The sequence below is a fragment of the Musa acuminata genome, chromosome BXJ1-3 (assembly GCF_036884655.1).
Source record: "Musa acuminata AAA Group cultivar baxijiao chromosome BXJ1-3, Cavendish_Baxijiao_AAA, whole genome shotgun sequence".
Lineage (NCBI taxonomy): Eukaryota > Viridiplantae > Streptophyta > Magnoliopsida > Zingiberales > Musaceae > Musa > Musa acuminata.
The window spans coordinates 4,403,405-4,429,561 of record NC_088329.1 but is presented as its reverse complement, the minus strand read 5'-3'; the positions used below and the strand labels follow the sequence as shown (position 1 = coordinate 4,429,561).

Below are 26,157 nucleotides of genomic sequence, written 5' to 3'. Positions count from 1 at the left end.
TGTTTCATGTGTGAGTGAAACACTAGATTGGCGCACAGGTAAGTAGCTCCGACATTATCACAATATATTGAAGGAGTAGAGGTAGAGTCGATGTCAAAGTTCCTTGAGCAGATTTGTGACCAAATTGAGTTTTGCAATAGCGGTTGCAATGGCATGGTATTCATATTCCATTGTAGATCATGCAATTATCTTTTGCTAATTAGAACTCCAACTGATTGGATTAGCTCCAATGAAGATAATATACCCCGACGTGAATTTTATATCATTAAAGTTGTTAGGAACGAGTGACACTAGGAGGTGGGGTGAATTAGTGCAGCGATAAAATCACGTCGATTACGAAAATTTCTTTGGTATATTGAAAACTGATTTCGAAAGATGTTAACTTGAAAGCATACTCATAAACGTATTGAAAGCAATAAGCAAGTAAGGATGTTTGCAGTAAGATAAATTGCACAAAAGAAAAGGCAAACTGGATTTTTATAGTGGTTCAATCGTCATGACTTACATCCACTCCGACAATTCCTCTTCCGTCGAGGCCATCGACATCCACTATCAATCTTCCTTTAATAGGTGAAGATCAACCTCCTTCTTACACCCCACTTCTCCTTTTCACAAGTTTAGAGACAACCTTTACAAGCACATACTCCTCTTTAAACAGAATTCAAAGTTTAAGCTAGAGGAGGAGATTTCTCAAGAGATTTCTACAGTATTTTCTTACTTTTAAACTCTCTGTACGTATGTAAGTTAACCAGGGATGAGAGGGATATTTATAGGCTTCAAGTTGATTCAAACTCAAAGCCTAAAAATGTCTCATCCTAGGTTTCCTGAGTACTGGCGGTACCACTGCTGTTCCTGGGCGGTACCACCGTCGTTCCTGGGCGGTACTACCGCCGCAGGATCTGCCATTAGGCGGTACCACCACCTGACAGGGGCGGTACCACCGCTGATAGCATTCACTACCGGGGGTACCACCGCCTAGAATTCCTAGGGTGTTGTTCTCCAGGCGATGCCACCATCGGCCATAGTGGTGCGACCGTCGGCCACTCTTTTAGCACCTTGGTTAGGCCTTGAATCCAGCCCAAATCAGCCCAAGTTCGGGCCCAATTGGCCCCTAACAGAGTTGATGGGATTACCTCCCAATCTTAACTCTAATTATGTGCTAACTATGATTTCTAAGATATATTCTAAGCAAAATAAGTTTGATTTCTTCCAGCGAGCTTCCAGCGATCTTCCGGTGAACTTCCGACGATCTCTAGGCAATGTTCCAGCGGATTCCTAGCAAGCTCCTATACTTCATGATGATCTTCTTAGCGAATTCTGACGAGCTTCTTTAGCATGCTCTTGGATTTCTCGGTTGGTTCCGGTAGAACTTATGACAAACATTTGGAATTCCAATGAACTCTTGAACTCCCAACAAAATCATGTTCTTGAATCTGGAACTTCATTTTGCTTTATGCCTTGCTATCATAGTTAATCATACACACATAAAAATATACTTTGATCTAGACAATTATTACTAAGCATGAATCATGTCGTCTGGCATGTCATTGGTTCATCGACGCTTCATCTGATTCTTCGACGCATCGTTCTCTCTTGCGGCCTATTACCCAATCGACCAGTTGACCTCCGCAACTCCAATATCCTTGGTGCAATATCCACTCTTCTTGGCCTAATGCCCAAATCCATGGCCCGAAGCCTTCTATCGATATGTCGATCGATCCTCCAGCCCGACGTCCAATCTTCTAACATGTTTTCCTCCAACCCAACATGATTCTTCATGCTTTAATTATCTCTCTCTGATCAAAGTATCCTATGTCACTCAAAACATAGATCAAATCATGAACACTTATTAGTTGGTTTCATCATCAAAATTTGAGATTTAATAATTTTTCTCTTTTTGATGATGACAACCAATTGATGACGGAGTTAACCTTAACTCCCCCTATTAATATATCATATTGATAGAACCTTGAATTTAAGCTGAATTCAAGTCATTATAAATTTCATCATGAATATTTATAACATGTCATCATGCATAACATTATCATACTTATTCTCCTTTGCCATCAGCAAAAAGGAGAAGTTCTAACTATCTATCAAGTGTTTGAGATATAAGTTCAAATCATTGAATAAAAAACATAATATCAAGTTTTATCATCATGCAATTTATAAGCTAGAAAATTTAGCAAGTGTTACATCATTCAAGCTATCAAGTTTTAGATATGCAAGATAGTAAGATAGCAAGTTTACAACATACAAGCTAGCAAAAATTTCAAAAGCAAATGCAATATAGCTTTCTTGTTGAAGTGTGTAAGCTAGCGATTCTTGCTTCCTATTGCAATGTGCAAGTTACAAGTTTTGCTTCTTGAGATTGGTAAGATAGTAATGTTTAAGATAGCAAGCTCTTTCTTCTCTTTTGAGAAGTACCATTTTTGCTTCCGTTGCAAAGTGCAAGCTAGCAAAATTTTATATTATTTTACAACATTCAAGCTAGCAATTTGGCAAATGTTATTTCTCTTTGAAGTATGAAGGCTAGCAAGTTTTTAAAAAATAATGCAAGATAACAAGCTAGCAAGATACAATGTTTTACATGAAGCAAGCTACATGAAGTACATTTGCATCTTCTCTTTAGATGTGCAAGCAAGCAAGCAAGTTAGCAAGTTTTTGCATCTTCTTGACTTGTGTAAGCTAGCTAGCAAGCTAGCTATCTCCCCCTTTGTCATTGTAAAAAAGAATGGAAGAATATAATTTTGTATCTCTTTTTTCCTTTACAATAATTTTCAAATCATGATCAAGGATGAATAATCAAAGATGAAAAATCAAGTTATGAATGTCAAAATAATTTTTGTTGCATATTTTGATGATGAAACCAATTGATAAGTGTTTATGTTTTAATAGATCAAGTTAATTGAGTTGCTTCATCATTGGGTGATGCATTTTAGTGTCGACCACGTTGTAGAGAGTGCTTTAAGCTATATTGATCATGTTGTCATTGTTTGAGAGTCCTTTCGATTGTGTCGATCGTGATGTCATCGTAGATGATGTTTTAGGTCACGTCGGTCATGCTATCATCATAGAGGGCATTTTAGGTAGTGTCAGTTATGTTATAGTTGTAGATAGCATTTCAAATTATGTTGGTCATGTTATAGTAGAGAATACTTCAAACCATGTTGGTTATGTTGTTGGCTTTAGACTTAAATGGTTCGCTGTTTAAGATGATGATTTTCTCTTCATGTTTTATATGTATGTGTGAGATGTCATCACTATATTTCCCACCCACAGGCATGTAGATTCGATCATCGTCTAAATTTGATTCTTTGCATCTAGCAATGATAGCTTGATACTCTTCATACATGGCATCTCCGTAGGCTTCCATATGTCGGTTACCCAACGGGATTCTAAAGGATCGTAATGATGATTCATATAATTCTCAATCATTATGGTGGCATCACACTATCCACTACTCAAATAGATGACTATTCAAATATTTGCTCGGGATAACTCAAGAGTCACATTTGACCCCTATAAATATCACGCCACCCAACACCAATTAATTTGGAGTATTTGGACTTCTCTTAACTTTCAAATTTCAACCAAGGTTCGAATGCCTTCTAGCTTTTCTTTCTTTTCCACCAATTGGGAGATGAATGAATCACCAATTCAGTCACAACTTTTAGTGTTAGCAAGGAAAATTTTGTCCCCCTCGAAAGGGATCAAAGTTGTTGTTTCGAGGGAGGTAACACCTTTGGAGGTGAATCTCTTAGGCAACAGAGCTTTGCCACTCTCGGAGGGCTCGATCGACTTTGACTCAATCGTCTCGGCCTCTAATATGGATAATATTATGGACGTCTTCCATATGTCAATCGAGTTTAAGCTAATTCTTACTCGATCCAATCATCGATCCTACAAGTCACGTCTCTATCTTTACACTTGTAACGATGCATTAAAGGCAAGCCTTCATTCCCCCCTTTCAACCTTTCTTTATCAAGACTTTTTAACATTAGAAGTTCTTGTCTACCAAGAACTCTTGTAACGATGACATCGAACTCTTGATACTATTTCGTGGCTTACGTTGAGTCAAAGGCTCCACATTGTCCCGATGGTGACCTTATTACTCACTTATTATAATATGTGCCTTAAGAGTTTAGCATATTTTCTCTTTATTTACTGTGGTTTTAAAGTCAAGAAGGCTTTATCCTATAAGGGTTTAGCATATTTTCAATACCTCTTCGAGGCTACACGGGTCAGAGAAGGAGCAATTCCATCGAATGACTCTCATCCTGTCTGACTCCATTATCATCCTTTAGATGAGGCTCATTGAGATAGGCCTTAGCTTTATGCCTTGGGATAAGATGTTGGTATCTTCTCAGTTTTTTCATACATTTGATCTAAGACTAATCTCGCTTTTTATTCCACAGACATAGACCTTCACGAGAATGTCTTCCAAGTTACCGAGAGGCACAATAGGAAAAAATAATCAGTTCGGTGCAGAGGACACCTCCCTTTGAAATTTGGGCATGATTGAGGTCTTAAATTGGGCATCATAGAATATATGAGATGTCGATCAATTAACACTGAGATGCTCATCACTTGATGCTAATGAGGATAATAATTGCGATAAGACTCGCGTGACGTTAGTTGTTCCAAATAACGCCTCACAGCACCTGATCAACGCAGATCGGAACGTCGACCGAGGCACATTAATACCCTGCTCAAGCTCGATCCCTCACGTCACGCCAATGTCGGTATCAGACACTACCAGAAGTACGATCCTGCCCTCTGCGGGTAGGCACATCAAACAACGGTAACCCTCACTATAAAAACCCTCGCGCTCCGAGGAGAAAGGAGAGGGAAAAAAGGGAGAGACATACAAGAAGACACAACTTAGCTAAAGAATCCTCCTGTCACTAACCGCTAACTTGATCGTCGGAGGGGTCGGGTCGAGCTTCCCGACCCGACCTATGTGCAGGTACGAAGACGGTGGCCTCCCATTAAACGCCCGAGCGAGGAGCCCCCTCCTGGAGGGAACGACGATCCCTTTCCGATCGGACCATCGCAGCCGGCCAACTTAGCGGACTCAAAGGTCATCCCAGGAAGATCCCCCATCATCCGGACCCGAACCATATCGCATCGGCTCCGATGCCACGGCCTAAAGTTGATTACACCATCTCGGATATTCTTGACCACATTATTATTTTTCTATTAGTAATGGTCTTAGTAACGAGAGTAAGCCAATCAATTTCTTTTTTGACGGTATTTGTTAGATTGACGGAGTCCATTGCAGGTCAAGCATCAAACTGCAACGGAGAGCGACTAGGCTACAATACCCCTTCTCGACTTGTCTCGGTCTGAACTGACGGACACGCTTCTAATCTACTGGATGTATCAAGGTCACCTAAACCATGCCAAACAAGGAACAGCTGGGTTACGACGGCTTTGACTTGGCTGAACTGCCATTGTGGTTCTGAACTTACCTCAGTCAAGTCATAGTACATGTTTCTAACCTCTGGACAAATCAAGGTCACTAAATCATGCCAATCTAGGTAGGTGTCGATTCCGGTTAGTTGTAGATCTGCAGAAGCACCGAGTTGGATTCTTTTCTGAGTTGGATTCCAATAAAACAAATAAATAAAGTAAATCCAGCTTCACTTCTTCCAATATGATGATCTGTCCCGTACCACACCTTATCGCTTTGCCCTTCCTCCGCTAGCAATGGCAACGGATCGCGACGCCGAAGTCGACGTCGAGCTCTTCTCCATCGTCCGCGTCTACAAGAGCGGCCGCTTCGAGCGCCTTACCGGCGACGACGTCGTCCCCGCCGGTGTCGACCCGGACACCGGCGTCGCGTCCAAGGACGTGGTCATCGACCCGAACGCCGGCATCTCCGCGCGTCTCTTCCTCCCTGATGTGTCCTGCCTCCCGCACGCTAAGCTGCCGGTGCTCGTCTACTACCACGGCGGCGGCTTCTGCATCGAGTCGCCCTTCTCCTCGAGGTATACCAGCTTCCTCAACTCCCTGGTGGCCAAGGCCAAGGTGATCGCGGTGTCGGTCTGCTACCGTCTGGCGCCCGAGCACCCGCTGCCCACCGCCTACCACGATTCGCTGGCGGCGCTCCGGTGGGTCGCGTCGCACGCTGACGGCGGCGAGGAGAGCTGGCTGGCGGAACACGGGGACTTGGGCCGCTTGTTCGTGTCGGGCGACAGCGCCGGGGCCAACATAGCCCACCACGTGGCCCGCTTAGTGGGGATCAGCGGATTGGGGACCGGCGCGAGGATCAAAGGGGCGGCGCTGATACATCCCTACTTCTGGGGGGAGGAGCCGGTGGGATCGGAGACGAGGGACAGGGAGACGAGAGAGAAATCGGAGAGGCTGTGGAGGCTGGTGTGCCCGGGGACGACGGGGATGGACGACACGCTGATCAACCCGCTGGCGGAGGGGGCGCCGGGGCTGAAGGGGCTGGCCTGCGAGCGCGTGCTGGTGGAGGTGGCGGGGGACGACCTGCTGAGGGAGAGAGGGAGGGCGTACTACGATGGGCTGAAGGCGAGCGGGTGGGGAGGTGAGGCGGAGATGGTCGAGACAGAGGGGGAGGGGCATGTCTTCCACCTCGACAATCCTACTTCCGACAAGGCTTTGGCCTTCATGGATCGCTTGGTTGCCTTCCTCAACCGAGACTGAAGTGTTCTTCTCATCAGTCGTGAGTCAATAAAGCATTTGCTCTATCGATGCAAGCTGTCATTGGATGTGGTCTCTATCTATGACAGTAGCTGTAGTGTCGAGGGAGGCCTATCAATGATTGTGTTAATGATATGCTCTTCAGTTGTTTGATGAGTATGGTAAGGAAGATGATGAATCCCATCATCTGCAGCAATGTAATATTTATATTCTTCCACTTTTTGATTCATCTGGCCATTGATATCTGAAGGTCTGAAGATAGAAAAGCACTTTCTGCACTGTCGAACACAGCAATGACAGTTGTATGTTGCTGCTATCATCAGATTCATGAACTTGGATGATGATATATTTAAGTTTCCTTCACAGACATCTGGATAGAACAAAGATTTTAGGCTGCCCTTGTATCCTTGCAACTGATAAGAGAGGAGAAGAATTGGAGAAGCATCTACAGCTAAAAATGAATCCCAGAATAAACTATTGTTTCTAAGAATAATATAGGGTGATTAGCCCATTTATTGGAAAGAATATAAATACAACCAATTATTAGAAAGAATAAAATAATTGCAATGCAGAAGCTACAAGCATATACAAATATCAAAAGAACCAAAAGACTATCTACCTGACACACAGCACTACACAGGATCTACTCATGATATGGCATGCACAAAGATCAAGTTCTTGGAGATGATGATCCCAGCATCCTCTGTTTTCGTTCTTGAGAAAGTTTCATTGCAAACCTGCAATCAATTCGAACAAACTATTATGACACTCGCATATGAGCAACTAACTTTACAAGATCATATCTAAAATAAGATTCAGTATGAATCATATTTATTCATTTAACATAATTCTAGCAGATGCTGAAACTCACTCTGTAAGAGCTTCTTCATTGCTTGTCTTGCCTACAATCTCATAGTCACCTGTCTCAAGGTTAACTCTTGAAACAGGTTTCTTTAGTAGCTTTTCGCCAGCTTTCACTAGATTCTCTAAATTTTCCTTTGTGGAGATGTCAACAGAGGATAATGGCCCATCCAACGTATCATCCTGGTTTACAAATCACCTGAAGAACTGTAAGTATGTTGAGAATAACAAAAGGAGATAATCTGCAATTATGTTGATCATTTTTTACTGAGTGAGAACCTATCTAATTTCTTGGTAGGTTTCACCATGATCTACAGCAACAAAAGAACCCTGCTTTCTTTGAACCTACTTCTTTTATGGCAATGCTTGAAAAGATTATCCATCTTATAACACATCAAGTATGGATAAAGAACTTGTTATACTTGGTGACCTGAATAAAATAGAGAGACAATTTACCTGAATTCTCAAATAGTTGGATTCTAAATCACCTTCGAAGACCGCAGAGATGTGTATGTCTACCATGTCACTGCTTGCATGGGTGAAAGCATCTATCAATGGATTTGAACCACCATTTATCAACCAACCAAGAATGCTCCATTTTCCTGCACTTTTGGCATCATATTTCTTCTCATTCTTCGGTATACCGGTGCCTAATGAAAGAACCAAGAGCTTGCTACAGTCTATAGATTTGGTTGATGAGAAGATTTCAGGATCCCTCCTAAAATGATCCTTTCTCACTTCGCCAAGAGCGATCAACGTCTATATTTGAAGATGAAAGAAAAAGGTAGAATGGTTAGTTTAGCACAGAATTATCGAACACATCATGTTAAAAGTGAAAGAGATTTAGTACGATACCGGATTATTTGCAGCAACGCCGCCATCAATGAGGTTGAATTCCCGCACTTCTCCCTTGTGGTTTTTAGTCTTGAAGTAGTGTGCAGGAAGGTAGGTTGGTGCTGCAGATGTGCTAATGCAGATATCAGATAGCTGAGCATCCATTAATTCATCATCTCTTGCCTGCATTCAGTCACTGGGAATCAAATCTTCGAGCCATACCGAGTTAGTCTAAAGATGCAGTGTGTATGCAAAATGCATCATTCCTAGCAAGATCTTTTGTGGTTTTGGATAAACCATGCAAAAGAAGATTGTTGTCAACCAAACATGTCTAGAGATTTCACTAATCTATCACCATATGGAGATTGTGATGGATAATTCATCTCCCCAAGTTATGCAAACCTGACTAAACAAATCTGTCAAACATTTTGAAGGAATTGTAGGCTTGGGTTACATAAATGACACTCAAAAGGTAATCAGCTTCTTTGTTCAAACCCCAAGTTGGCCTATTCCTTTCTCCTATAACTTGACAAAGTTGGCTGTAAAAACTGGCTATTTTTTCCATACAACTACTATAGCTGGAAGAGCCGAAATCTGTTCTTTCTTTCACTATTGCATAAGTTTCGAACGAAGAGAAAACTTCAAGAACTGAAAGAACACAGTTTTTATGTGTTTTTGGCAATCTTGGAAGTTCACTTAGACAAAATGCTAAATAATGAAATCGATGTGCAAATAGTTAAAGAGTTTCATGCAAGGAAGAACCTTGTAGGAGGAAAAGATGGTAGGTTGAAGTTGCTTGATATCAAAAGTAGGTATCACCACGTTCGTCAATGCTTGGTGCAACTTCAAGCACCCTAATCTTTCCCTAATAATATGACGAAGGTACTCTCCGTTGTACTTGGGTCCCAAAATTCGACGGATTGATTCAATGGCCCGAGCAATTGCTTCCCTGCAACCGAGAATTTAAAGCAAGATATGGTGAGTGGATTGCGTTATGTTCCTCATTTACTGTTTTTCTTTCTCCTGACAAAAAGATGGTGATCAAATTTACAATCACTGTAAATATTTGTGCATATTTTCCTTTTTATGTAACATGACTTGAGCAACTTCGACAACTCCTTATTCATTTTGTGTCTTATATGAACAAATCATATATCTTTGTGATCGAGCAAGTCATATCTAAATTGTTCGGTGACCTTCCGCCATACCAAAACTAATAGTTGACCTCTTCTGAGATGGTAGACAGTGCAGAAGACTTCAATTATAAGCTAAGGTGTTTGGATTGTGATACCAAGGTTGTGGGAAGATCTTGGGACTGTGATCCAAGTAGAAGGACAAGATGTCCTTGGCTGCAAAGAGAGGCCTATTCTTCTCGTTTGGTGCAGTTAGCATTGCGGTCACGAGGCCACCGGTGCTGGTTCCTGAAATAACATCAAAATAGTCTGCAAGCCTTGCATCCTCTCCATCAAGATTCTGTCAACACACAAGAAAGAAATAGAACGAACTAAAGAGACGAAAAATCATTAGATACTTGGAGATAACATTCTCATTAACTTGCTCAATCCATCCGGCGTCCCTTTTCTCCTCCTGTTGTGATTTCCTTCCTACCTTTCTTTTGGCTTTTGAAACACTCTCGAGGAACGAATGGAAGAACAAGGCATATTGGTCTTAGAAAAGATGGAACGAAAGAATTGTGATGCTAAAATGTAGCCAGGCATCAAAGGCAAAGATAATAATGATGATGATGACAGTAAAATTGCTCGACTTATATTGGAAGATGATCCCTGACCATAAACCAGAAAGACACATGAGTTTATACCTGGAGCTTCTCCTCCAAGAAGGTAAGGATGGTAGCAGGAATAATTCCTCTAATCCCCCCTCCATCAATGCTAAGTACGGCAACAAGGTTTCCACAGGCTGGAGATTGAATCTGACTCATGTAGGTCATGGTTATTGTTGTTCTCCTTAATGAATTGCTTGTAATGGATCGAGTTAGTTTGAAGCCAAGGTATGAGGGAAGGGTGACAAGTAGATGTTTTGTTCTAAAGTGATCGATGTAGAGATATCATGAGTGAATGCAGAATTTATAGAGCTTTTTGCAGTGAAATCGTGGAATCAGTAAAGAGAAATTTCTGTGTTGTTTTTGATCAGGTCAAGTGTTGGAAGATGGCATTAAAACCCTAGAAGAAGTCTGCATTACGATTTTAGATCACGTTGTCTGCAATGCTAATGCTGTATGGTGATTGCTCGAGAAAAGCTTCTATGATCAACTATGAAGATAGAAGATGGTTTAGTCTGACTGTATCAACATTATCAGTGGTTGACTAAACAGTGGCAGTCAAATTAATTGCCAAATCATAGCGGGATTAGATGGCTTGAACTGCAATGCTACAAAATGTTTATGTTAATCATACACAAAAAAGGAGTTTAGAATACTTCTTATATCTTATATGAGAAGTTCAAGTGGTGACTTGCAAGTAATTTGTGTTTGACTTTGTCTTTAACTATTGTGTCTATCATAGAGTAGTCAAATTAATTGCATAAGGTGAAATCTCACTATCAGTGTGTAAGAAATTGGACTGAAGGACGCGTATGAATCAGCAAGCAATAAGTTCACGAACTTAAATGTGGATTGTGGTGGAAGAGATCTCGGACATGCTTCCATCTTCTTTCCTTGAGGTTTGATTATTTCTCCATCAGATAAGTTTGCTTAATTCACGACAGCATATATTGTTTTCTGAGTTTTTACACAAGAATTATTTTTTTGACATGAAACAAACTGTAATTAAAGTTCTTCGTATCTTTATTAAACCTCAATTTCAAGATAGTATGATATTTAATACTAACGTATTCTTATTTCCTGTTATCAGTGTTATGGAGATTCAAAATGGTTCTATCAAACTATATATTTCTGCTGTATGATTGTTCATAATATTCAATGGTTGGTGTCCAAATATTGAGAGAGAGTATATTTTTTAGCTCAGAAAAAGTTGGTGTGGAGACATTAATTATGGTATGATAAATTGGTTATATTTTAAACTCACCAGTTGAGTTTTAATTTTCATATTTAATTTTTTTGTTTTATTTTCATAGATATCAAAATATTTATTTATTAAATGTCACATAATTTATTAGAAAATAAATAAATTAATAATTTTTGGACTATTTAATGATTTAATTAATCAATTGGATTTTTTCATCTTTTTAATAGTTGGAAGGTAGTAAATAATTGACTGAGAGAGAAATGATAGTAGAGAAGAAGAGAGATATTAAGCTCTAATTTTTTTGTTATTTTTTAAGATGAGAGTAGAAATCACCCCTTAGATTAGGGTTGAGTGGGTTGAGTAACAAGAATAAATTATGGCCATACCCCTCTCCAAATATATGAAAATATTTAGCGTATCGATTATATTGAGCTAGCTAGTATGATTGTCAAATGATAAGTTCTCCATGGTTGTAGGTCTGATCTCATACCAAATGCTTCTGTTGGTAAACTCAAATTTTAAAATCTCATAAATTAATTGGGTCATCCAATAATCTAATCTTAAAATCTCATATTTCAATAGATTTTTAAATTAAAATTATTATTCTAAGTAAATCTTAATTTAATAATAATATACTCATCATATTATTATAAGTCAATCTTAATCTTAACTTCTGACATAAGACTAAAACAGGATGTTACAATCTTCCTTACTTTTTATATATATAAAAAAATTAAAGACGTTGAGAAAATAAAAATAAAAGTAATTATGTTTATCATTTTTTTACAAAGTGAGAACTCATCTAAATTCTTGGTAGTTTGCATCATGATTTAAAGCAAAAAAAAAAAGAAAAAAACTCTACTTTCTTTGTACCTACTTCTTTCATGTATGCATAAAAAACTTATGATATCCTTGTGTTATACTTCGTGACCTGAATAAAATAGGGAGGCATAATTCTATAGAGAATTTATCTGAATTCACGAATGCTTGGATCTTAGATCAGCTTCGAAGACGACAGACATGTGTATGTCTGCCATATCACTGCTTGCATGGGTGAAAGACGATCATGGGTTAAAGCATCTATCAATTGATTTGAACCATCATTTGTCAACCAACCAAGACTACTATATTTTCCAGCTCTTTTTGCAGTACATTCTTCTCATTTTTCAGTACATTCTTTGCAGTATATTTTACTACGATTGGCACTAAATAAGTCCTTACATCTTGCAAAAGAACGAACAAAGTCTTGACATCTCAAGGATAACTTTATAAGTAATTTCACAAATATTTTGTCTAAGAGAGGAAAAAAATTTAAGAACTTTACAAGTTAATTGAACAATCGAAGTCCACAAACGATTACTCATAAAGTGTCAAATATATTGGTAAGTTATCATAGATTTTACGTACAAACTTGTAAATTTAATTAACGTTCAATATCATCCAAAGCCCCCGTTTAACTCTATATGACCCGGGAGGTGCTAAGATAGCTAACGTTTTATTTTATACTATAGTCCAAAAAAATAGACTATAACATACGAAAACTTAACCATTTGAAGATAGTTTTATCCACTTTAGTGAGTGATCGCTCTGTAGCTCTTCAAACTATTCTTGCTTATAGTTTCATAATAGTTAAAACATATTGTCAAACAAATGTACAAGCAAACAAAAGTAATGAACGATCCATTGACAAAGATATTGTAGGTGCATAATGGTTATTCATGACATTCTCCCCCCAAGTGTCAACGCCCTCATCGACATTTGTTGGTAGGTCTCGAGGGATGCTTCTTCATGTTGCAAAGCATCTTCCATCTTCCAATTGGCTTATATCCTAGGAAGCTATTATCACTTCAATAAGTACTTGATTTGTTCTACCCTATTGAGTAGCTTCGTCTAATGATTCATTAAAATAATTTTAACTCATTTTTTATAGGAGGCTTTAGTGGGGGAAGCATCTTGTATATCTTAGTAATATGTTTTCTAAGTTGCTCGCATGGAATATATTGTAAACATGCTATAACTATAACTTATTGGAGATATTATCTATCTTGTTTATTATTAGGAAAGACCCTTTATACTTATGTATTAGTCCTTTATACACATGATATGATAGAAATGACCTGACCGATACATTAGTCCCATGCATCGATGTGTCGACTCCTCGTAGAGCCGATAAGTCAGGAGCACGTAATCGCCAAGTCAACTCTACTTGGTCGACATACTAGTTCCACACTCTAGCTTTACATGGCTAATCGACCTATCCCCGATGGCTAACATGATGGGGGTACTCAACCAACCACTCATCACCACCTCTACATGACCTCGTAATAATGCTAAGTAGCTGCCCGTTAAGCATCATATGGAGAAAATCATGTAATCCTAAGTCTGATGCGTTATAATGACAGTCACGATCAAATAGCATGTTCCCATTACTGCACGAACAACATAATAGATGGCCATAATAGCTCCCAAACAATTGCTATAAAAGGAAATGCACAAGTATGTCTCAAAACACAACATCTCTCAAAGTCCAATTAATTCGACTTATTCGATTAGAACATTAACTTAAGCATCCAAGTGTCACATATGATCATCGTGCACCCATTAATTATTTTCGTTTGTTTGGACAGTATGTTTTGTTTCACTTTTTTTTTTATGTGTCTTGCTTAAAAATTATAAACATAAATAATTTACAAGATTGTAGAATGATCATTCTTCAGAATAGATAAAACTAGCTCAAAATGATTCAATAAAATTATCTCAAAATAATCTAATTTTTATGTGTCACAATCGGTTTTTTTACGTACTGTGCTGTAGAGAAAAACGTCAACCATCGTTCATAAAATGATATGCTGACGTCGAAAAATTCATCCTTTATATTAACCGTATACGACACTAAACCATACATGTCAGTGTCACACAGGCAACACAGAAACGATGAACACACAACTCAGCGCCTTCCAACAGCAATTCCTGCTGATCTCATCACTACTGCTCATCAAACTTACCAATTCCCTGTCACGCGACAGCGCACACTACGGAGGATAACAACAAAGGAGCGAGCGAGCAAATGGGGCCCACACGAACCCGAACCCCCCAAATCTAATCATCTCCTCCGCACCCTTCCTTCACCCATCGACGGTTGAAATGCCCTCCGCACCCCATCCGACGGGCGTCGTCGCTTCTCGCTTCTGAAACCATCGCCTCCTGCAATAAATCCTCAACCCATCTCAAACCCACGGCTTCCCTTCCTCTCCCTCTCTCTCTCTCTCTCTCTCTCTCTCGACTCGGTCTCGCCGCCTTTCAAAGCCTCCTCCGACTCCGGCGACGATGCAGCAGGCGGCGAACGGGATCGCTGAGCCACGGCAGCAGCAGCAGCAGCAACAGTGGATGCCGGCGATGCAGTACCCACCGCAGGCGGCGATGATGATGACGCCGCACCAGATGGTGGCGCCGCCAATTCCGCAGTACGCGCAGCATTTTGTGCCTTATCACCACCCCACGCAACTGCCGCAGCAACACAATGGGGCCGGGGCTTATTCGGCCTCGGCGGTGGTGGGTGGGGAGGACAACAAGACGATCTGGGTCGGGGACCTCCACTACTGGATGGACGAGAACTACCTCCATAACTGCTTCGGACGCACCGGCGAGGTTCGGGTTTCGTCTTTCTTGCCAGCTTTAATGAATGCGATTGCTTAGATCCTGCCAGGGTTTCGAAGAATCTTAGTGTTATGAGTCTCTTCTGCCTAATATGATGGAAAAATAAAGATTTCATTAGGTTTTGTTACTAGAATATTGTTGTTTCGAGAGTTTTTTTTCATCAAGAACTTGAGATAGGAGAGGAATACTAGATCTTTTTAAGATCTATTGTAGCTTCAATTGGCGTTAAAGGAGAGATTTTTAAAAGGAAATTTTATCTTTATTCGATGCAATTATGTAACTTGTGGTTGTGTAGCGACTCCATCATGCATCTCATTGTAGACAGGAATATTGTAGATAGGAATTGGGTCGAGCATGATAAGAAGTGAATATTATATCTTAATAAACCTAATTCACTCTAACAATTGTATTGCACACAACCCTTAGATTATTTGTGTGAATCAGATATAGGAATCATGCATTGCCTACTGCAGTTTGATGTGCATTGTATCTGGATTTACTCTTCGCATGAGTTGTATACAAACTTTCTTTTAGTTGTGCTGAACAAAGCCTCTATTGGAAAGATTAGCATGTAGCTTCATGCATATGATTTACTGCAAGCAACAAGGCTGATCCAATTTTTACCAATCACCCATGTGTTTGTTTTCCACATCTTATGTCTGTTGATTTAAGCTTCCTACCGGTCATTATTCTTTCACTCTCTTTCACTGCCATCTCCTATATAAGTGCCTCGAGACTTTGGAGTTGTTGACACAATTCTTCTTCTCAACTTGTCATCAACAAAAACTTCTTTCACTATTACGGTCAGCTATAGAGTATAATTAAAACATTGATGGGAGCCTTATGCACTGAGCCAGCCCTTTTCTATCTCAACTATCTTAACATTCATTTAAGCGCAGTTTTGAACTAAGCATTTTGTGGGCAATGACGAACATTACTTTGTTGGTCTTTGCAATTTTGATTTTTCTAGAATAGGTGCATCTTTTACTAATATCTATAAGTGCAACCTGTCTTCTGGTGGAAATTGTTTCACACATCAGCTTTCTGCAGCTTGTCAACTGTCCACAAGATAGTGAAATTCAAGTCATTTTCTATATTTAAGACTGAGGTTTGTTAATTAGATTATTTGATTACTATGCCTGTCTATCTTGTTTTCTCTACTGCATACTCAAAATGTCATTTCAAGTATTAATTTTGGCAAGATGGTCAAAATTTGTATGCTTGTTGCTTTCTTGTCATGACAGTCCTAGAGTAAGATAAGATTGTCTAAAAAAAAACAAAGTTGAACTTTAGTTGCTGAGCTTTGTCAAAACAGACTACCAAACCTACATAAGGCATATACTAAGCTTCAGCATCCACGATGATTCATAACACATAAATGCTTGACTTTATGGTCTGACATGGGGATTATTGACATAACTATGAGAGTCATCTTTGCTGCTCACCCTCAACGGTCCTATTTTTCTACACAAACTAGTTCTTCCAGCACTGCCTACAGGAAGCTGTTGTAGTACAGAATCTGTCAAGCTGTTCTGGTGATGGCAGATAAGATGTCTATTGTGCTAGCCAGGTGCTGAGGTAATAATTAAGTTTTAAGGGTAATTACTTTTTATAATTCTATGATATGTTTCCATCTTAACTCTAAGAGGAGAGTACTCTGGTCATTTAAATATGCAAGACTGAAGTCTGAATCTTCGGTTTTGACTGAAGAACTCTTGGAATGCTCAAAGACATGAAAAATTAACTAAAGGTCAAAAGATAAGCCAAATTAGTATAGTTATGAACAGATTGACGTTCAAACATATCCATAACATGTGTATGCGCATATTTGAGGTGCATGTGCTAGTGACAAAAATGATGTGCCGTATAAGGTGATTTTGTTTTGATACAGAATGGTATTTATTAAAAAATATTCATCTACACTTTATAAGCAGATGAAGTTACATTGTCAAGTGTTGATCGAGTACATATTTTAATTATTAATAAATGTAAGTTTGATTAACAAGTAATAATTTATGACATTCAAGACTACAAATTGTCTAGCAACAATAAGGACTTGGCCTCTATCATATGTTATTACAGGTTGCTTTTCATTTTCCTGTTCTTTTGTTTTAAGAGGTTTTGATGCGAGAATTGGTTGAAATTACATGGATGGAATGTGGTGTGTTTTCTCTTCTGCTGGATTCTTAAATGTGTAAATTTGTATTTCCATGTCCATCTACTTGTTTGGTACAAACCACCATAATCAGTGATGCTCATATAACCAGCTAATTATCGATCAAAGATTACATATTGCCTTTGTGTCATAAATCCTTGAAACAATTTACAGGTTATTTCAATTAAAGTTATCCGCAACAAGCAGACTGGACAGTCAGAGGGATATGGTTTTGTGGAGTTTTATACACATGAAGCAGCTAAAAATGTACTTCAGAGCTTTGTTGGTCATATGATGCCTAACACTGATCAACCTTTTAGGTTAAATTGGGCATCATTTAGTACGGGTGATAGGCGTTCAGATGCTTCTTCTGATTACTCTATATTTGTAGGAGATTTAGCTTCTGATGTTACTGATGTTACACTGCAAGAAACTTTTGCTAGTAAATACCCATCTGTGAAAGGTGCAAAAGTTGTCATTGATGCAAATACTGGTCGTTCAAAGGGTTATGGATTTGTAAGATTTGGGAATGAGGATGAGAAGACACTTGCCATGACTGAAATGAATGGTATATATTGCTCCACTAGGCCAATGCGCATTGGTCCTGCGACCCCGAGAAAGTCATCTGGTATGTTTGTATTCTTTCCCAATTTTATTCATTCTTTATATGGGTGCATTGCATATCATTTGTTTGTCAAATATCCAATTATTATATGCGGTTATGTCATGTATTCCTTTATATGAGTGATGTCCAATATATGATGATTGCATTGCATATGTAAGATCTTTCAGTCTTTAAGTAGTTCAATTATTTTTTATATTTAATGAATTAATATGCCATATGACTAGGTTTATACTAGACAATACCTCAGCTCGAAATAATAACTGGATACTAGTCAACAAAGGAAGTTGCATGCAGAGTATTTCTATCTTGAAAGTACAGATGTACCAAAGAGTCAAATCAAATACAGAGCCAAAGGCGAAGCCATAAGTGTAAAATCTTTTCTGTTAAAATTTTAAGAAGTATCTCAGTTATTGCATATGGGCAATCACATCTTCACGTGCTGATAGAGAGAGGGAGACAGAACTAAGCAGAAGCATACTTACCAGTTTAAAGTTACAGGGTCAATTTTAATTTTTGTTAGACTAATTTTATCTGTTCTTTAAAACCTAAACCAACTATAGCATCACAGAACTGTTCTGACTGGCTCAAAATCCCTTCACAGGTAGCTGAAAGATGAGCTTTCTTTCTCTTATATTTTGATGAAAATTTTATTGACAATATTTGATTTTATAATGTAAATACATTGTATATTTTAGTTTTTCATGACTTATTTCCCCATCTTAGGGGTTTCTGGATCTAATGGTTTATCTGCTCAATCAGATGGAGATCTAACTAACACAACTGTAAGTAAAGATACTTTATATGCAAGTTTTTACCATCTATGTACATAGCTTTTCCATTATTACCTGGCTCCTGCTATAGGTATTTGTCGGAGGACTTGATCCTAATGTCAATGAGGATGATCTCAATCAGACATTTTCTCAGTATGGTGAGATTGCCTCTGTGAAAATACCAGTTGGGAAACAATGTGGTTTTGTGCAATTTGTCCAAAGGTATAACTCTTTATCTTTAGTTTCAGAGAATGTGACAGGAGTAACAAATGTCATAGCTATCACTAATGTTATATTTTTTTTGTATGTTTTGGTAGAAACAATGCCGAAGAAGCATTGCAGCGGTTAAACGGAACAGTTATTGGAAAGCAGACTGTCCGTCTCTCTTGGGGACGCAATCCTGCAAACAAACAGGTGTGACTCTTTAGAATGTGATATTGGGTAAATTTAATGGCTGGAAGGTGGAAACTCTAACATCATGAGATCATGGTAATTGTACTTTTGTGCTACTGGATCATCAATACCCTCTTGATTTGTTTTCAAAGTAGCCATTGATACCAGTTCAACTGTAGAGGTTCAAAGAGTTCTTCAGATGGTCTCGACTGGAATATATGATACAGACGATCTAGTACCATCATAGCTTGTCTTGCAACTAGTTTCTTTTTGAAATTTCTCAGCATATTGGGTTAATTTACTTTTAAATAAATGGTTGGTGTGATCCTATTGATAGTCTTTCTTTGTTATCAAGCTTCCTCCCAAATCTTTTACATGTATGAACAGACATCCAAAAGTATTCTGCTATACTGAATATAGAAGGGCAAGCTATCTGTGCTCTCTAGCAAGTATTTGCCTATTTTTCTCTTACGACTTGTCTGCTTTGTTGACAGTTTCGATCCGACTCCAGTAACCAGTGGAATGGCATGTATTATGGAGGGCCATTTTATAATGGATACATGTACGCCGCACCAGTGCCAGACCCAAGCATGTATGCTGCTTATGGCACTTATTCTTTCCACGGGAACCAACAACAGGTGAGCTGAAAAGAGGCTTCACTACGTTGTCATAGTTGTAGTGACTGATAACAAGTAGACAGTTCTCCATGAGTTAGAATGTAGCTGCTGGTAAAGTAAAATATATGATTGTGAGAACTAGCATTTCTTATGGTCCTTTTCTTCAAAAAGCTGTGTCAAATTCAATTCATGAATTTTGACTGGTCATTAGAAGTAAACTAGATTACTTGGACATCTTGAGTGTCTCATTATGTCAAATAATTAGAAATGAACTGCTTGACTTATGTGAAAGATGATTTCTAATTTCTGGAACCATGAGAAAAATATTTATTCATTAGTCTGAAGCTAACAGCGTCTATTTAGCCTAATAATTTGAATAATTTCTTTAATGACAAATAAGGATTCTCATACTGTTCTGTCCTGCTGATGACAAAGTTGTTGCTCATTTTTGTAGATTCTTCTTACAGATATGTGAATGGTAAGAATGGGTGTCTGTATTATTCTCCAAAATCGGGAAAGACTTGCTTCTCTCTGGACTCGGCCTCCATTATTAACATAGGAAGGCCAGTATCATGACATTAAAAAGCTCTGGAGTACCACAGGCACCTAGGGTTAGAAAGTCTAGGAGCTTAAATGGCAAGTTACCTTGATATCAAGATTTTAGAATTGATCCATTTGTGTCCTCTAGACTCTATATCTTTTTTGGACTAATTTGATTGATAAAGGATCATATATATGGCCAATGAAAATTTTTGTCATTAAGAAGTGCATGAATAAACCACTTGTGGAACTAAAACTCTTGTAGGGATTTGATTAACATATGGCTGAGTCATTCTTGATAGCTTGGCCTAATCAATAAGAGTAGCTGTCTAAAAGATTCCTGCAGATATTTATTAGCAGTCTCCTCCAGCTGAGGCAAATCCTGATGTGTTTTTGAAGCTGTAGAAACATGTGTGCATATTAAGAATGTCAATCAGAACATTCTTTTGCCCTTCTTTGGAGGAAGGGAGGTTCCTTGAAGGAACGCAGTGATCATTGCCAAAGAGCTCTCTGGTTGGTAGCTTGGGACCTCATGTCCTGCTCCTCTTACTGTCACAAAAGTTATCCCTTTGTATTCTACAACATATCCTCCCACCTGTCATCATCGGTATATACTGTCATAATCATACGCTACTATATCATGAGGAAACCTTGTTTTCATACCTCATGATCAATGTACCATGGCAGCCATGCTCTGCGGATGGGAAGATCAAGCATGTTCAATGAGGCCTTTGTTGATGTCACTGGAACTACCGCATCAATGTCACCGCTGCAGGCACAAGTACATTAAGTCCTCTGTTCATTTCTCAAGCGCTATCGACATACATGCTTGATGGCAGAGAAATCAATACATGCCTGTATAACCACACTCTTAAGCCTCTGGTCGAGAGCTTCTTGATCATAGCTAGCATGCTCACAGTAGTATCAGTCCAAACCATGGAACTGAAAGAATACGAATGACAAGCTATTGCTCAGCCAAGTCCAGTGGATGTTATCACTCAAGAAAGAAGAAGAGTGGGTTCTGAATACCTGCAGTGTCCCCATCCAGTTGGAACTGCATGAAGGGCCTTTTGCACCTTCTCATCGTTGAGGTATGAGCGCACGTAGTCGTCATCACAAGGATCATATTCTTCATTCTGTGTCAATTTTTGTTGGTTAGAATGTTATGGATGGATGAATCACTTGTCACGTAAAACATTGTTCAGAATGAATCACTTCACGAGCCCATGCAGAGCAACGAGGAGCATAAACATTGTACAGATTGATTTCCCCAGTCTCCCTACGAGCCTGAAACATGGCGTCTTGACACTCGAGGGAGAAGGTGTCTGAGCCATTGCATTGCTTTTGGATCAGCTTGTGGGTGTCGTCGGAGAACATGGCGTGAGCCCACAGGAACTCGTACATCTCAATTTCGTTTATGTTTCGGTCGATGTACGCGTTGCCAATCTATCAGGAGAGATGCGGGATAAGAATTTGATGAAGTAATAGATTCGTTGATGGTGTGACCTTACAGCTATCCCTTTCAGGTTGATGGTTGACTGGTTCATCTTCATGTTGTTCCGGAGGATGAGACTGGCGAGCTGAGGAACGTAGTGGCCGCCGTAGCTCTCTCCGGTGATGAAGAAATCATGGCTCTTGTACTCCTGAAACCTCTCCAACCAGTTGACCAGGAAGGTATAGGAGTCCTCTGCTGTTCTTCTGTCTCCATTGGAGCGGTAATCTGAAGTGGTGTTCGAGTACGAGAATCCAACACCAGCAGGAGACTCCAAGAAGATGATGTTTGCCACTGCAGTTGTATCACCACCAATTCATATTAGTGAAGCATCATCATCACCTCAAGAACACACATAATTAGAAGAATGATCTCTATGAACATACCATCGATCCATGAGTGGTCGTTTTCACGCAGGGTTTTGCCATCACTGTTGACTCTGAAAGGTCCAAGCTCTTCCATGGCTCCGTAACCTAAAGAAGAGCATCCAGGGCCTGCACATCTCAAAATATCAATCGACCGAGGAAAACACCGAAGAGCATGGTAGTGATGCCGATCACCTCCATTAAGCCACAACACAAGTGGTTTCTTGGCTTGGTCTTCTGGGGACTCAACGAAGTAGTAAAAGAGTGCTCTCCCGTTGTGGTGATCGACCGTCACATAACCAGCATACTGGTTGATACTCTGGCCTTCAGGCTGCCCTGGCAGCCTGTCGATCTTGTCGAGATCCTTCAAACCATGCTGTGGAGCAACATATACTGCAGGCAATTCCTTGCTAGAATTGCTGAGACGAAACAGGCTATCTTGTTGCGCTGCAGGCGGCCATTTTGACCTCATCATACGCAGAAGAACGTCAGCTTGATTGGCATTAGCTGCTAAGGTGAAGATGTAGAAAGAGAAGAAGAAGAAGAAGCAAGTAGAAAACGCAGAGTCCATCATGGTCTTGGTGGTAAGCAATAGAAGCCAAGGGAACACGCAGTGTGACCGCACCTTATGCTGTCCAGATATATATATTTGGAATGACATAGTCCGAGCAAGAACAAAGTGGCCGAGCTGAGATTGTTGGAATAGAATGCCTTGGTTGCTTTGAACAAATCCTTCTCCTTCACATGATTTCTATAGACTACATACATGCAAGGAAGTCCATTCTTGGAGGATAATCTCCACTTGTTACATGCTTAAGGGAAAAGAAAAAGGAAAGAGAGAAGCAAGCGATGGGCAAGTTTAGTATTCAAAACTGTAAGGTGTGATGATGAAGGAACTCAGTTGGGAGTAATGAGTATTTGGAAGCATTAACAATTTTGTTTTCTCTTTCATGTTGCTGTTCATATAATGAGGTTTGATTGATTCTTGCACAATTGTATTAGGTAAATGAAAAAAAGGAGATACAAACTTCAAATGATGACAGCTTCCACTGCTTTTAATAGGTAGCTTAACAAAAATATCACAGAACTTGTAATTCATTTTAGTAGTTTCTGCTAAAAGATCTCCTGTAGTGTGTCCACAGTAAGTCTGTAGAAAATTAATAGTGAGAACAAATCTAGAAAATAAAAATAAAAATATAGGATTAGATACTGCTATGGTTTGATGATAAAGATTTAGATGAAATGAACATTAATCTCAAAATTTTAAGCTAATAAATATAACTTTACAAACCGACGAAACAGAGTCTAAGATTTTGATTGGATGATCAATAATCTCGAAAGCTCGAGCTAAGATTTTAATTTAATGACTAGTAATCCCAAAAACTTCTCATGGGCTTCTTGCCCAATCCTTCTCTGAAGAGAAGTTGCAGTAGTTTCAAATCAGCAGCTCAGGTTCTCCATGGCAATCATTTCCCCTGTGGAATAATCACCAAATTGTGGATTTAGACTATATTGGCATTGGCTGAGGCTGTGTCTCTTCAAGAAACCTTTCCAAGCATGCATTGCTGCTGCTAATCGTGATACAGACCGCTGTCCTTCTTGACATGTATTGGGAAGTCAGCATATATATGTTCGCTTGTTTCATTCCCAACATCTCCACGCTCAAAGCATGTCGAGGGAGGAATGTTCACGACGGGCATGATGCTATCCACGCTAATGCACTTGGCATGCTTGTCCTCGTGAAGCAGGCAAAGAATTCCATCCCATTGCCATACATCATTGCTGTTCATCATATGCTCACGGCCATAGTGGCCAAAGAAAGATCTTTCCACACCTTTTCACGGTGGCGGTGGTGGGGAGCAGTAAGAGTTAGGATGTAATCAAAGAAAAGTGATGGAGATAAAAGTTGTTCTAACAAAAAAGAAGTGTCAGCTGCAAAGTCTACTTTGCGATTCCTTTAATTCACCATCCTGATTTCCAGGATCGGCACAAGCAGTGGCAATCATAGAATATTGTTTTGAAATTAACCATATCGCAATGATAGATTGAAATTTCAATTGTGGCCACATCTACCCAGCCAAGTCTTTCTCATGTCAAATCCTACCTTAGGTTGTTCTTAGATGATGAAAGAGCCTTTAATCACCTCTAAGCTTGTCTGCAGGTCCAAACCAAGTGAAAAGCACTAAGGAACATCGCACTTGAGATCAGCCAAAACATACTGATTTCTGTATTGATCTTAGCAAGCCAACTTGAATAAGCCGGTGGTTGGGTGGTCTCTTCACTCTCAAGATGTTGAACAATTCCTTCAGGAAATAAAGGCAGGTATGGTCTTTTCAAAGTATATTAGGCAGAGTGTGGCCAGCCAGATCAAGGATAGGATCATTCCATCATTCACACTGTTCATCTTTCCATATGAAAGTCAACATTTTGTCGGTGGGAGTCAGTCTTGCTTGCTTTCATCAAGTTCTTTAGTGTCACTCTCTGTTCTTCTGAGGCCAGATGACACTCTTGATCTAACTATACAGTTCAAGTACAGGTTTGAATCCTGGGGAGGCTAAGTAGACACTAGTAAGGTTTAAGATTGAATTATTCATGAGCTAATGAGCTAAAGCATCTCCTCAAAGCATTTACTGGCTCAACCTTTATGAACATTCTAGCTAAGATCACCACTTCTGTTCATCCTTAGAGCATCCTTGGTGTCATGCAGATGGTCCCAAGTGATCAGTATCACATGTCCACCCTGTTGCAGACTTGGAATTTATCATATTTCTTGCAAATACTATGACAAAGACCAATCTTTTTAAGTCAGAATTATCATTAGGCAGGTTGGAACTTGATGATTTGGTCATCTTCCTTCCCCTTTATCTGAAGTCCATGACACTTCAATTACATTACATCTCCTTCCCTGTCTAGATCTTACTAGAGTTCATTTTACAGCACTTGAATGTCAGCTGCAAATAAGACAAACCAATACCATGTTCTCAGAATCTTCGTATGAGTGTGAGAAACTTGGCATGCATAATATGGTAAGAGGACATGAATGATTCTGCTGCTGCTCGTGCATGGATAGTGAACGCTCAAGAAGGCATTGTCGGCTGCACTGTCCTCATTTCCAGGATGAAACATCTCCTTCCTTTGGAATTTACTACTGTATTTTTAATCCAGCTTATAGTGTCAGCTTTAGATCCAGTCTCAAGCCCTAACAAACACATAATTCATGCCAATTGCAAGTGCCTTATATATAATTGCAGTGGAAAACTTGACTTCAATTTAATTTGGAGAAAGAAATGAATGCATCACTATCAATTTGTTGGTCCACCCATATTGCTGGGGACATCTTGAGATGTGGTCTTAGACCAATGTATAAGTATTCAATTTCTTCAAGCATGGGTATATAATTAACAATGTATCTTTCTAATTGCAGAATGACAGCAGATACAATTTAGATGATTAATAAAGCAGGGTAAATGGTATGAATGTACAACTTTTGTAATGGCTCCAAATAAAAGCAGTGTCAGGTGAACAGAAGCTTCGCTACTAGTAGTCATTGAAAGTGCAGTAAGTAGTTGAAAGTTTGGTCAGATTTTTGGATCCATAAGCTGAAATGCTTTGTTTTGGATTGCAGCAAAACATGCATTACTTGGTCTGTAGACATGTAACTTTTTTTGAAGTAAGCAGAGATAACCTGACAAGGTCTTTCACTTTTGCTGCTCTGTCTATCCAATGGCATCTTGTTCAGCAACCAAACAAGGCAGTAGTTATATCTGTCCCAAGAGACACTAAATCTCTTTTGGCACCAAGTGGATGACACTGAGCTGAAGCTCCCAAACTTGTCTTGCAAGCTATGAGTGACCAACATGGCAGGTTCCTTACCTTTTTGCAAAGTTATGGCGGGTGTGTTTGCACTTCTATAGCTGATGTGAAAAGTGAACTTGACAGTGTGTCCTCCCACATCTGTCAAAGTCTCTGCATCCTTGTTGAGAAAACACACTGTAAATAGAAGTTCTTAAAAATGCCCCCCCCCCCCTCTTTCTAGATTAAGGGTATCAAAGGAGCAGCTGCATTAATATTTCAAGGATAACTCATAAGATTCAGAAACTACTGGATAATCCTTGATAGTAGCTCAGATACTGAGTTACTTTTTGACAGTAAAAAGTCTCTCATCTTCCTATTCTCTATTATTTGTCTCAAG

General features: G+C 39.3%; 4 protein-coding genes across 5 annotated transcripts; 2 read left to right on the top strand and 2 right to left on the bottom strand.

Annotated features, from left to right (window-relative positions):
- The first annotated feature begins 5,617 nt into the window (after positions 1–5,617).
- LOC135617962 (tuliposide A-converting enzyme 2, chloroplastic-like) lies at positions 5,618–6,889 on the top strand. Its single transcript, XM_065118814.1, has one exon. It carries the CDS (start codon positions 5,713–5,715, stop codon positions 6,673–6,675), a length of 963 nt encoding a protein of 320 aa, XP_064974886.1. The 5' UTR covers positions 5,618–5,712; the 3' UTR covers positions 6,676–6,889.
- Positions 6,890–7,118: 229 nt separating this feature from the next.
- On the bottom strand, positions 7,119–10,568 carry LOC135617959 (patatin-like protein 2). The gene is made up of 7 exons (XM_065118805.1): positions 10,187–10,568; positions 9,659–9,840; positions 9,130–9,316; positions 8,389–8,550; positions 7,990–8,292; positions 7,544–7,716; positions 7,119–7,409 (listed from the first exon to the last, which is right to left on the bottom strand). Exons 1-7 carry the CDS (start codon positions 10,313–10,315, stop codon positions 7,343–7,345), a joined length of 1,203 nt encoding a protein of 400 aa, XP_064974877.1. The 5' UTR covers positions 10,316–10,568; the 3' UTR covers positions 7,119–7,342.
- A 4,010-nt stretch (positions 10,569–14,578) lies between these two features.
- LOC135617954 (polyadenylate-binding protein RBP47-like) lies at positions 14,579–20,333 on the top strand. Its single transcript, XM_065118795.1, has 7 exons — positions 14,579–14,999; positions 17,338–17,791; positions 18,512–18,570; positions 18,650–18,780; positions 18,876–18,972; positions 19,446–19,589; positions 20,023–20,333. The coding sequence occupies exons 1-7, from the start codon at positions 14,679–14,681 to the stop codon at positions 20,041–20,043; spliced, it is 1,227 nt and encodes a 408-aa protein (XP_064974867.1). The 5' UTR covers positions 14,579–14,678; the 3' UTR covers positions 20,044–20,333.
- Positions 20,334–20,398: 65 nt separating this feature from the next.
- On the bottom strand, positions 20,399–22,817 carry LOC135617946 (serine carboxypeptidase 1-like). 2 transcript variants are annotated; one of them, XM_065118784.1, is made up of 8 exons: positions 22,161–22,817; positions 21,987–22,094; positions 21,620–21,894; positions 21,324–21,554; positions 21,138–21,244; positions 20,964–21,050; positions 20,772–20,877; positions 20,399–20,703 (listed from the first exon to the last, which is right to left on the bottom strand). In XM_065118784.1, the coding sequence occupies exons 1-8, from the start codon at positions 22,624–22,626 to the stop codon at positions 20,542–20,544; spliced, it is 1,542 nt and encodes a 513-aa protein (XP_064974856.1). In that variant the 5' UTR covers positions 22,627–22,817; the 3' UTR covers positions 20,399–20,541. The 2 variants fall into 2 exon arrangements, with proteins under 2 accessions (XP_064974856.1, XP_064974848.1); XM_065118776.1 differs by having other exon boundaries at positions 21,987–22,817.
- Between the last annotated feature and the right edge of the window lie 3,340 nt (positions 22,818–26,157).

Coding starts and splice junctions, on each gene's coding strand:
- LOC135617959 (XM_065118805.1), bottom strand. CDS start 10,315: ATGACCTACATGAGTCAGATTCAATCTCCAGCCTGTGGAAACCTTGTT. Junction 8,293..8,388: donor GCGTTGCTGCAAATAATCCG/GTATCGTACTAA, acceptor CTTCAAATATAG/ACGTTGATCGCTCTTGGCGA. Junction 7,410..7,543: donor AATGAAGAAGCTCTTACAGA/GTGAGTTTCAGC, acceptor AATTGATTGCAG/GTTTGCAATGAAACTTTCTC.
- LOC135617954 (XM_065118795.1), top strand. CDS start 14,679: ATGCAGCAGGCGGCGAACGGGATCGCTGAGCCACGGCAGCAGCAGCAG. Junction 15,000..17,337: donor GCTTCGGACGCACCGGCGAG/GTTCGGGTTTCG, acceptor AACAATTTACAG/GTTATTTCAATTAAAGTTAT. Junction 18,973..19,445: donor GCAATCCTGCAAACAAACAG/GTGTGACTCTTT, acceptor CTTTGTTGACAG/TTTCGATCCGACTCCAGTAA.
- LOC135617962 (XM_065118814.1), top strand. CDS start 5,713: ATGGCAACGGATCGCGACGCCGAAGTCGACGTCGAGCTCTTCTCCATC.
- LOC135617946 (XM_065118776.1), bottom strand. CDS start 22,626: ATGTCATTCCAAATATATATATCTGGACAGCATAAGGTGCGGTCACAC. Junction 21,245..21,323: donor GCTCTGCATGGGCTCGTGAA/GTGATTCATTCT, acceptor AAATTGACACAG/AATGAAGAATATGATCCTTG. Junction 20,878..20,963: donor TTAAGAGTGTGGTTATACAG/GCATGTATTGAT, acceptor TTGTGCCTGCAG/CGGTGACATTGATGCGGTAG.